The following is an 11,746-nucleotide window of genomic DNA, read 5'->3' as shown; positions in this document are numbered from 1 at the left end:
TAGTTGCTTCAGTGTATTCATTTTGTGAAACTTATTTTTATATTAAACTGACTAGGTGCTACATTTGTTGAGAGTTTAATGTAAAGATCATCTTGTTACCACCTTTTTTTTTTAATTCCAAGAAATTAAGGGTGAGGAGAAGTAACAAATGTAGCACCTTTGCTTTCTCTGGGACATCTGATTTGGAATCAAAGATATCCTCATTAGCATTATTCTTTAAAGTGCATTTTAGTGCTAACAGATTTGAAAAATAGACTTCCGTTAAGGTTTAACTTCTTTTTTATTTCCATTATTATCATTTATTATTACTACTACTACTTGATAAAGTATTAGGAAGAACAGTTTAATTTATATACATACCTCCTTCCAAAGAAGACTTAATGTGTCAGAAAAGATAACACAGTGCTGAAAGTTCAAATAATATAGAGTTAATTGTGTTCCGTTAAATTTTGTCTTGGAGAAAGAACAAGTGTTTGTATGATATGAACATTGAAGTTCTGCAGTGCCCATTAGTTTTCAGTCATTCCCTGTATCATTTACATTGCAAATTAAAACTCATAAGTTGGAGAGATCTAGAAATCTAACAAGATCTTTAAACTTTGGTTCATATGTAACTCTGACTTGATTTATATTCTGTATTTTTTTATATTTCATTCTTGGTCCATTTTCTATTAAACTTCTTATGATTACAAATCAAATTTATAGTTTATGACACCAAAACAAAACCGTTTCAGTTAATGTTCTTGATTATGGTACAGATTTTAGGCTAGAAATGGATCAGAACATTAATGTAGCTCAGGGTTTCTCAAGGCTGACATTTGGGCCTGATAATTCTTTATTGTGGAAGCATGTCCTGTGTGTTGTAGTTTTAGCAGCATCGTTGCAGGCCACACTAGTGCTAGTGGCACTCCAAAGGTGTGACAACCAAAGCTATCTCTAAGTGTTGCCAAACATGCCCTGGGAAGCAGAATCACCCATGTGAAGAACCACTGATGTAGCTAAATCTAAAGTAGTGATACATTAGAAGATTCGTCCATGTATTTTTAAATGTACTGAGTGTCTTGGCAGCTACAAAATATGGTGAAAAATAAAGCAACTGTTCTTTGTTCTTGCTGTAACCATTTAAAGATTTATAGTTGACCCCTGAACAATGCAGGGACTGGGGCACCAACCACTGCATAGTTGAAAATCCATATACAACTTTTGACTTCCCCAAAATTTAACTACTAATAGCCAGCTGTTGGCTGGAAGCCTCTTTGATAACATCAACAGTAGGTTACATGTATTATATACTGTAAAGTAAGCTAGAGAAAAGAAAATGTTATTAAAACCGTAAGGAAGAAAAAAATACATTTACAGTACTGTGCTATAAAGAATCTGCATATATGTGGACTTGCACAGTTCAAACCCATGTTGTTCAAAGGGTCAACTGTACTTTATTAATGGGCAGAGACTGTGATAATTGATATTATAGATCCTCTCATTTCTGGCATTCCAGAAATCTTTGTGAGAAGCTTTAGCTCTCTGAAAGTGAATCACATAGCTGGAAGGTGATTGTTTATTTGAAGAAAGTAATAACTTCCAGATATTTTTATCTAAATCTATAATGTATAAAAAGTTAATTTCTTTAATGTTTATTTTTGAGAGAGACAGAGCATGAGTAGGAGAGCGGCAGAGAGAGAGGAAGACACAGAATCTGAAGGAGGATCTGGGATCCAAGCTGTCAGCACAGAGCCCAGTGCAGGGCTTTGAACCCATAAACCGTGAAATCATGACCCTCATTAGCCAAAGTCAGACACTTAACTGACTGAGCCACCTAGATGCCCCAAAGGTTAAATTTTTAATAAAACTTGACTGTAGGGTTACTTTTTCCTATAAAATCACTCCATTCTTGTGAAAGAAGCTTGAAATAATCTGCTTACATTAAATTACCTGTTTATGATGTAATGTTTGAATAATAATGTTAATTTCATATAGTTAAGTATTCGCATAAAATATAGTTGGATAAAAAGTGAATCGAGTTCTGGATGTTAGTTACCTAATGAAATTAAGTGCTTGTTAGAGCAATTTATTTTTTTATTTTATTTTATTTTTTATTTTATTTTTTTTTTAATTTCTAGGANGCGAGATCATGACCCAAGCGAAAGTCGGACGCTTAACCGAATAAGCCACCTAGGCGCCCCTGTTAGAGCAATTTAAAGCATGAAAAATTGAGAACTTCATCAAAGCTGAGGAACTCAAGATTCTGCAGTTGTATATAGATTTTTTAATTATTTGCTACTAGGTTTTAATAATTCATTAGAAATTCACATCTTAATTCATTGGAAGTCTTTTTCTGTGTTTGTATTTGAACCAAAAAATCTCTCCTATCTGTTAGGGCATAGGTTTTACTTACAATGTTAAAATTGGCTGGGCAAAAGGAAGAAAACATAATGAGTAGCAGCTACTCAAGAAATAAGTCAGTTATTTGGTAGAACTATCTTTTATTGAACAATTTAGGAAAAGGCTAAAAATTAATACCTGAAATATATTTCTTTATAAAAACAAGCTCTATATATTATTTCTATATAAAGTTTTTTTTTGAGGTAAAATTTATATGGTATTTATAACCATTTTAAACTGTGTAATTTGGTGGTATTTAGTGTATTCACAATGATGTATAACCACCAGTTCTAATTTAAAAATTTTTATCACCCCATAAAAACACTCATAAGTAATCAATCACTTCCAGTTTCTCCTTATCTTCCTCCTCTGCCAACCTCTAATCTGCTTTCTGGCTCTATGAATTTACCTATTTTGAATATATTTATAAAAGGATTCATATATGTCCTTTTGTGTCTGGGTTTTTTCACGTTGCATATGTGTTCAAGGTTCATCCAAGTTGCAGCATATTTATCAGTACTTTGTTTCTTTTAATAGCTGAATAATATTCCATTGTGTGGTATGTGATGTGTTTGTGTGTATGTGTATCACAATGTATGCATCCATAGATGTACATTTGGGTTTCTACCTTTGGCTAGTAATAATGCTGCTATGAACATTTCTGTGCACATTTCTATTTGAACATGTTTTCATTTCTCTTAGGTAAATACCTAGGAGTAGAATTGCTGAATCACATGGTAATTCTATATTTGACTTTTTGAGGAACCTCCAGATATTCATAGTAGCTGTACCATTTTACGTTTTGACCGGGAATATACAAGAGTTTCTATTTCTCCAAATTGCCAATACTTGTATTTCCTTTTTTTTTTTTTTTAAATTAAAGTCATCCTACTGGGTGTCAAGTGGTATCTCATTGCAGTTTTGATTTGCATTTCCTTAATGGCCAATGATACTGAATATCTTTTCACATGAGTGTTGCCCACTTGTATTATCTTCTTTAGAGAATATCTATTTAAATCCTTTGTTTATTTTTTAATTGGATTGATTGTCTTCTTGTTGCAGTTTTTTTTATAGTAAATCCATATTTGATCCACAATTTGCAAATATTTTCTCCCATTCTGTGGACTGCCTTTTCATATTGATAACGTTCTTTGATGCACAAAAGTTTTTAGTTTTTATGCAGTCTAATTTATTTTTTCTATTCTTACTCTTACTTTTGGTATTGTTTAAGAATTCATTGCCAAATCTGAGGTTATGAAGACCAACCCATATGTTTCTAGTTGTTTTTTAAAATATATATATATTAAAATGTAAAGCTATATATATTTATAAGTATATATATAACATAATATATTGAGGTAGAGGCTCAACTTCATTGTTTTGAATGTGGTTATCCATTTGTCTCAGCACCATTTATTGAAGACTATTCTTTTTTCACTGAGTGGTTTTGGCACCCTTGTCAAAAATCTATTTTCCATAGATGTTTGGGTTTATTTCTGTATTCTCAATTCTGTTTCATTGGTTCATATATCTATTCTTATGCCAGTACTAGACTCTCGACTGCTGTAGCCTTGCAGTACGTTTTGAAGTCAGGAAATGTGAGTCCTCCTACCCTCCTCCTCCTTTTTCAATATCATTTAGGCTATCTGAGGTCCTTTGTAGTTTCATACTGGTTTTTTCATTTCTTGCCAAAAAGGCCTTTAGAATTTTGATGAAGGCTGTATTAAATCTGCAGATCACTCTAAGATTGCTATATTAACAATGTTAAGTATATCCATCCATGAACATGGGATATCTTTCCATTTATTTTGGTTTTTAAAAAGTTCTTTCAGCAATGTTTATAGTTTCCAGTTTCCAAGCCTCTCACCATCTTGATTAAATTTATTTCTGATATTTTATTCTTTTTGATGCTACTGTAAATACAATTGTTTTCTTGATTTCTTTTGTGGATTGTTCATTACTGGTGTACAGAAACACAACTGATTTTCGCATGCTGACCCCTGCAACTGTGCTAAATTTTATTACCTCTAATAGTATTTGTATATATACTATGAGGTTTTCTATATATAGATTCATGTTAACTGTGAACAGAGATAATTTTATTTCTTCCTTTCCAATTTAGATCTTTTCTTTTTTTCTTTTTTTTGTTTTACCAAATTACTCTTGCTAGGATTTCCAGTACAGTGTTGACCAGCAGAGGTGAAAGCAGGCATCCTTGTCTTGTTCTTTTTCTTTGGAGGAGAGGTTTCAGTCTTTTACCGTTGAGTATGATGTTAGCTCTGGGTATTTCATAAATGCTTTTTATCGTGTTAAGGAAATTCCTTCTATTCATAGTTTCTAGGTGTTTTCATCTTGAAATGGTGTTGATTTTTGTAAAATACTTTTCCTGTAACTATTGAGATGATCATGTGTTTTCCCCCCTTTAGTCTACTAAGGTGGTGTATTACATCAGATCATTTTACTTTTTTTTAATTTGTTTATTTTGAGAGTGGGGAAGGGGAGGAGCAGAGAGAGAGAGAGAGAATGAGAATCCTAACCAGGCTCCTGACTGTCAACATGGGGCCAGACACAGGGCTCGAACTCACCAGCCAGGATATCATGACCTGAACCAAAGTCAGACACTCAACTGACTGAGCCACCCAGATATCCCTTAAATGGTTTTCTTATGTAAACCACCCTTGCATTCCCAGGATAAATTTAACTTGGTCATTGTATATAATCCTTTTAATGTGCTTTGGGGTTTTGTTTGTTAATATTTTGTTGAAGAGTTTTACATCTATATTCATAAGGGATATTGGTCTGGAGTTTTCTTGTATTGTCCATGCCTGACTTTGGTATCAGGGTAATACTGACACAGGTTTTTATTTGTAAAATTCTTAGAATATAGGGGCTACATATATGCCACATATTTCTCTCTAGATATACCACTCTGCAAAGATGAGCCCATTATGGTGATACCATTCTATAGAAGTAAATTGGGGAAGCTAAATCAGTGTCAATTTACTATAATTTTCTAATACCAATTTCTCTTCAAATCTTTGAGAGAAAAGTTTGGGCTTACACTGTTAATGCAAAATGATTTAGAAATATATGAATATGATTATTTTTCTTTGGGGAGAATTATTATAAAGCCTGTAATGCTTTACTGGTGAGATCATTTGTATTTTGCAAAAATGATTTCTTTTTTTTTTAAGTTTATTTATTTATTTTGAGAGAGACATAACATGAGTGGAGGAGGGCCATAGAGAGAAGGAAAATCCCAAGCAGGCTCCCTGCTGTTAGCATACACAGCCCCATGCAGGGTTCAGACTCACTAAACCATGAGATCATGACCTAAGCAAAATCAAAAGTCAGGGGCTTAACCAAGTGAACCACTCAGGCGACGTGCAAGAATGATTTCTTTTGGAAAGAACTCCTGTGTACCTGTTAGCAACTATAGACAAGTTAAAGTTTCAAGATGGTCTGTTGAATGTTCTTAATCTGTCCTTCCCTTCCTCCAGTGGTTGTTGCTCATTATTTGGGTTCTCCATCTGGCTTCCAATTCTCAAATAATTTTTTAGGATAGTACTTAATCCCTGAAAACAAAAATATTCAAGGTGTTCATATGATCAGGAGGCATTTAGTTTATATGAACTAAATAAAGTGTACGATCATGTGTCCCATGTCAGTAAAGGTTTGTTTTCCTAAAAAAGAAATAGATTAGATGATGCTATTAAATAATGTAGTGGTTAAGATTCTAGATGCTAGAGTAAGACTGGCCCTATTCAAAACCTGGCTGCTCTGATAATGAAACCTCAAGCTATTTAATCTCCCTAAACCTTGGTGCTTTGGCTGTAGGACAGGAATCATGATAGTACCTACCTCATTCATTTGTAAGACAGTGTTAAGAAAAATAGTAAATTTTTAATAAAAGTTTGTCTTATAGCTAAAAGCTAGTGACAAGATAAAGCATCTATTTATTAATATGATTAAAAGAAAAAAATTTTTTAAATATGTTGACCTAGTTGGGAAAAGTTGCATAAGGTAAGTTGTGTGAACATTCATATTTTTATATTTATTTGGTAATATAAAAAGAATGTGTGCTTCTGTTATACATTCATTTCTTAAAAAATGTAATTTAATTTCATATTACAAAAGTTATTTCCAGAAAGGAATATATGATGAATAATCATAATAATCTATAAAATTCCATTAAATATTTAGCTTTTTATCAATACTATTTTTCTCATCAGATTTTGTTTGCAGTAATAAGGGAACACTTCTTCAAAGGCCGTTGTTGCCTCACAGATACCCTCACGCTGATGTATTATAATTAGAGATACTGAATCTTTAACGCTTTTTTCCTCCCTCACAGAGGGTCTATACCAAGTAGAAAACAAAACAGGTTTACTGATGATTTTCTTATTTACCTATTCCCTACACTGTTTCAGAAAGGATCTAATGCATTATTTAGTCTGATTTTAATACCAATTAATTCAGTGAAGAAGCCCAATCAAATCATATTATGTTGATAAAATAATGAATTAGTTTTTTTAAACAATTCTACTTCTTCATGTATTTTTGTAGGAGGTCATACAATTAAAACACTGACTTATTTTTGTGTAGATTTTAAGGGGAACTGAATTCTGACTACTTCAAAATTGTTTGGTCCAGCCCAGTAACGCTCATTGGATACTAAATAGATAACAGATACTGTTCTGGGTGTGATCCTCAGAAACAGATCAGAGACCTCCAAGTACATATTTCAATTAAATAATGTCACTTTTGCTCACAAAATGATAGGTCTACTGCATGCTATGGTACTAAACTTTTCCCCATAATAATACTTTGTATTGCCCTCTGCACTTACCCTCTATCAGGCTTCACATTTATAAATAAGTATTTGTTTGTAGTTATTACACTTTGTTAGACTACAAGTTCCAAGAGGACAGGTCTATCTTATTTATTATGTATCCCCAGATCTAAATAATAGCTGATGCTTAGCAACCTTTTAATACATTTTTATAGAATGAAGGACTTTCTGAAATTACCTCTGATGGCCACTAGTCAATGCATACCTCCTAAGATATGGGGCATAGTCCAAAGCTGCCTCTATGAGAAAATATCTTTGAAGACTTACCTTTACATGTGACTTTATTACATGTTTCTTTTAATATGTGTTATTCTCAAGAAAAATTGATACATCAAGGATAAACATATTAAGGATATAGCTATGTGTGCAACTATGTAGTATATGAGCTTTGGAATTAGAACTCTTCAAATTCTGCCTTGATTTTTAGCAATTATCTTAAACTTCAGTTAGCATCTGAAAAATGGGTTTAAGAATACTTACTGTGAAGGATTTTTTGAGAGAGTGAAGTAAAAATGTGCTTGAAATATTTGGCATACATAATATGTACTTAAATACTGGCTCCCTTTTGTCCTTTTTTTTTTTTTTTTTTGTTAAAGTAGACTCCATGCCCAACATGGAGCTGGAACTCAGGAGCCTGAGATCAAGAGTGGCATGCTCTACCAACTGAGCCAGCCAGGTGCCCCAGCCCTTTTACCCTCTTACTAGAAAACTTCTAGATTCCCTTCCAAGAACCTCAATTTATATCTGATTCTTTCCATTAGGCTTACATTGTCAGTAACTATCAACTAAGAACTAAAAGTTCTCAACCTTTAAGGCAGGATTATGGCTATTCAACTATTCAAAAATTTTTTTGCTGAGCCTACAGAACACCTCACAGATGAAAATTTTATAGCCAATTCCTTTCCTTTCCTTACCTTTCCTTTCCTCTTTTCCTTTCCTTTCCTTTCCTTTCCTTTCCTTTCCTTTCCTTTCCTTTCCTTTCCTTTCCTTTCCTTTCCTTTCCTTTCCTTTCCTTTCCTTTCCTTCTTTCTTTCTTTTTTTTTTTTAAGTAGGCTTCATACCCAGCATGGAGCCCAAACTCATGACCCTGAGATCAAGACCTGAGCTGAGATCAAGAGTCAGATGTTTAACCAACTAAGCTACCCAGACACCCCTCTAACCAAAATAACCAAAAATTTTAACCAATGCCAACAATGTCCACAGAGAAATTTTCAATTGAATTAATTTTTATTACTATTTATTTAACTCAAGTTTACTATGTTAGACAAGTAAGAATTTATAGAATCTGTGCTTTATTGCACTGGGTAGAAACTTGAAATGCAGTTATGTTGCTATAGTGCAGTATGTAGGAAATGCGAGATGATGTTCTCTGGAGTACATGAAAATTCTCAGTGATTGTTGCAAGGAATCACAAAAGAGATCTTTGGTCCAAAGAAGATATCTCTGAAAGAAAGTAAGACATGAGTTAAATGCAGCTGAAAACTAAGGTATCTATTAGTCTTTTCTGGGTTAAAAATGAACAATGATTTCCAGGATTTCAGATATAACTATTCTTTTTAGGGAATAAACTACAAAGCAAATGAGTGGGAGGACTTGCCACAGGAGCAACAAAGACCAAGAAGGTAATTAGCTCTCCTACTTTCCTCCCATTTGCCATTGATATTATGCTATCCTTTATCTATAAAGAAAAATAAAAATTAAAAATTTCAAAACCTTATGATCATAACAAAAATACTATTTTTCTGATATGAGTGGGGCTGGGGCAAGAAATTTAAATCTACAGATAAGAAATAGAAGGTTAAAAAATTCTTAGAAAAGTCAAGAAACAAATTTCTAGGTTTTAAAGGAAAAGGACAAATGTTAAACTCTTCAATCCTGTTGTTGTTAAAAAGATCACATAAGGTAAAGTGTAAAAATGCATGGAATAATATAAAATCATATTACTTTGACTCATTAGAAATGTACTTAGTATGTAAACTAGAATACAAGTATAGTTTGCTGTGTCATATATTTGAAAGTTGCTAAGAAGATAAACCCTAAAAGTTCTCATCACAAGGAGAAAAAATTTTGGTAACTACATGAAGTGATGGATGTTAACTAAACTTATTATAGTAATCATTGTGTAATAGATGTCTATCAAGTAATTATGCTGTATGCCTTAAACTTATACAGTTCTGTCAATTATATTTCAATAAAAATGAAAATAGGATGGCAAATTAAAATCTGTGTTGACAGCGGGAAGAAAAGGGAAATATACTTAGCAAGGTTAATCTGTTGGTACTGGGGAAGGGTAACTAAAATCAGATAGAAATTACTTTTGTATATCCAGACTTCTGTTCTCATCCATTGACACAGATGAAGACAAAATTATGTCATAAAATAAATACAAATGCATTTCAGTTAATTGGCTTCAAGACTTAGAATTACAAAAAAGTAAAAATGGTATTTCAATATTAAATGGCATTTCATTTATGTAGTCTGGGAAAAAATTAAGTCATTTTAATGCATCAGTTATCTCAAGTTCCTGATATTTAGTACAAGTTATTCTCAAACTTTTATCAGAATCACCTACAGGGCTTGTTAAGTCATAATTGCTATGCCTCACCTCCAACATTCCTGATTCAGTAGGTCTGATCTACGGCTCACGGATGGACATGCATTTTTAACAAGAACTAGGTGACATTGAAGCTCCTGTTCTGGGAAGATACATTAAGAAAACAACTGCCTTGGTAGAAAAAAATATCTGGTCCAAATCAGAAGACCTGAATTTTAATTTCAGTACTGATATTAACCAATTGTGCCTCTCTACACCTTTCCTTGAGAAGATGATTATATCTGCCCTTCCTATCTCAGATTTTCTTAGAAAAATGAAAATATGATTATGGTGGAAGAAATTTGAAAGAGCTAATTTCAGTATGAAATAGCCAAGATCATAGTATTTGAGACTCTTTAGTAACCCAGAGGAAGATGATTTTAAAAACAAGAGCCAAAAGAATTTACTGATTTATCTACCATTGTAATATACTCAAAATAGTTATTTACTTCATTTCTAGTTAACATATACATAGAGGTAGAAACTTTTTCTTTGACCATTACCACTTTTCTGTGCAATTAATTGGTCCTGTTCAGCAGGCTCTCTTATCTAAAGCCTTTTATTAGTTTTCACATTGATTTAAGATATTAATCTTGAAGTTGACCTCTCCTGTTGGCAGATTTTTTTGTGGTAAAAGTCAGGTAGGGAATTAACAATTTAATATATTAAAGTGTTATTTTCTGGATTTCATTTACTTTTATTAAAATCTGCCAAATTCTGTTTCTTAAATGAAAACATTCAGTTCCATATACAATGGTGATGATTCTAGAAAAAAAAACCTTAGATTTGAATAGGATTTTACTAAAGAAGGGTGATTAGTTTCAACAAACACATTATAAAGTTGTCTTAGAAAAGAGTTGTTACGCATACATTTCACAGTTATATACTTTGTGACTACATTCCCTTACTTTGGGCAGCAGAGCAATTCGCTGAAGTTGCAGTAACAGATCATCTCACACCCCTTCCCATCCCAGAAATGATCCTGGACGTTTACATCCATCTTTGTCAGGTCAGCTACTCCCTCTGGAAGGTTGTGACAGTTGCGATCTTTTAGTATCTTTCTGTAGCAAGAGAGGCGATTTGCAGGCATGGCTTGGACTCCTAGCAGCAAAGTTAGTCCAACAGTGACAGCAAGAACTGTAAATTTCATTTTGGCTTTTTGCCCTGAGGTAGAAAAAAAAGCAAAATGCATCAGTATTTGTTTTTTTAAAAGATGGAATTCATCTGAACATGAAGTTATATAGCATTCTCATAAACACTTCAATAGAAAGATTGGGAGTTGATCTTTTGTACTCTCTTTGTGTTTCTAAGTGTAGTTTTATGACTACTTACAATAAAAATCCCATAGAATAATAGTTTAAAATCAAATGCCTGGGTTCCACAAAGAAATATTAAATAAGAAATGCTGAAGATTGGGAGAAGTAATAGTAAGAGCCAGAATCCACAATTTTGAGTACCCAAAGTAATTTTTTGTTTTTGGTACATTCAACAGAGAAAAAGTGCTTTTTAAGGTGGTTAAACTCAAGTAACTTTCTAGAACAAATACCATCACTGAGTTTACTGGTTCTTAACTTGCATAACCTAGCGGCAACATTGGCCAAGAGCTTGGGTGCCACTCTGACAGGAACAAAAAGCCTGTCTATTCTGACATTGACAAATGATAGTCTATACATATATTTATTGCTCAAATAAGTTTTTCAAATCCAGCAGAATGATTTTCGGGCTCAATTTTTTGCCAATTTTTAGTAATATTGTGAAGTTTTATCCCACGTAGATTACTTCATCTTCTCCTTGGTTGAAAACAGGCTTGAATTCCTCCTAATAAACATTTAGCCTATTCTTGAACACTTACCATGCTGAGGAGCTCATTATTGACTAAGTCAATATAACATTCCACAGATGCAGTTGTAACATTTCCC

The 11,746-nt window shown here is 32.9% G+C and overlaps 1 protein-coding gene across 1 annotated transcript; it reads right to left on the bottom strand.

Annotated features, from left to right (window-relative positions):
- Window positions 1-8,442: 8,442 nt before the first annotated feature.
- SCRG1 (stimulator of chondrogenesis 1) lies at window positions 8,443-10,986 on the bottom strand. The gene is made up of 2 exons (XM_077779673.1): window positions 10,736-10,986; window positions 8,443-8,677 (listed from the first exon to the last, which is right to left on the bottom strand). The coding sequence occupies exons 1-2, from the start codon at window positions 10,975-10,977 to the stop codon at window positions 8,623-8,625; spliced, it is 297 nt and encodes a 98-aa protein (XP_077635799.1). The 5' UTR covers window positions 10,978-10,986; the 3' UTR covers window positions 8,443-8,622.
- Between the last annotated feature and the right edge of the window lie 760 nt (window positions 10,987-11,746).

The sequence above is a fragment of the Crocuta crocuta genome, unplaced genomic scaffold (assembly GCF_008692635.1).
Source record: "Crocuta crocuta isolate KB4526 unplaced genomic scaffold, BGI_CrCroc_1.0 scaffold158, whole genome shotgun sequence".
NCBI classification, from domain to species: domain Eukaryota; kingdom Metazoa; phylum Chordata; class Mammalia; order Carnivora; family Hyaenidae; genus Crocuta; species Crocuta crocuta.
The sequence above is the reverse complement of the archived record's forward strand: the minus strand, read 5'-3'. Positions and strand labels throughout refer to the sequence as shown.

What these genes read in the sequence shown, in the direction of transcription:
- SCRG1 (XM_077779673.1), bottom strand. Translation starts at nt 10,977, where the DNA reads ATGAAATTTACAGTTCTTGCTGTCACTGTTGGACTAACTTTGCTGCTA. An exon ending in GAATTGCTCTGCTGCCCAAA is followed by an intron (nt 8,678 to 10,735) that starts GTAAGGGAATGT and finishes ACTTTCTTTCAG; the next exon opens with AGATATCTTCTTTGGACCAA.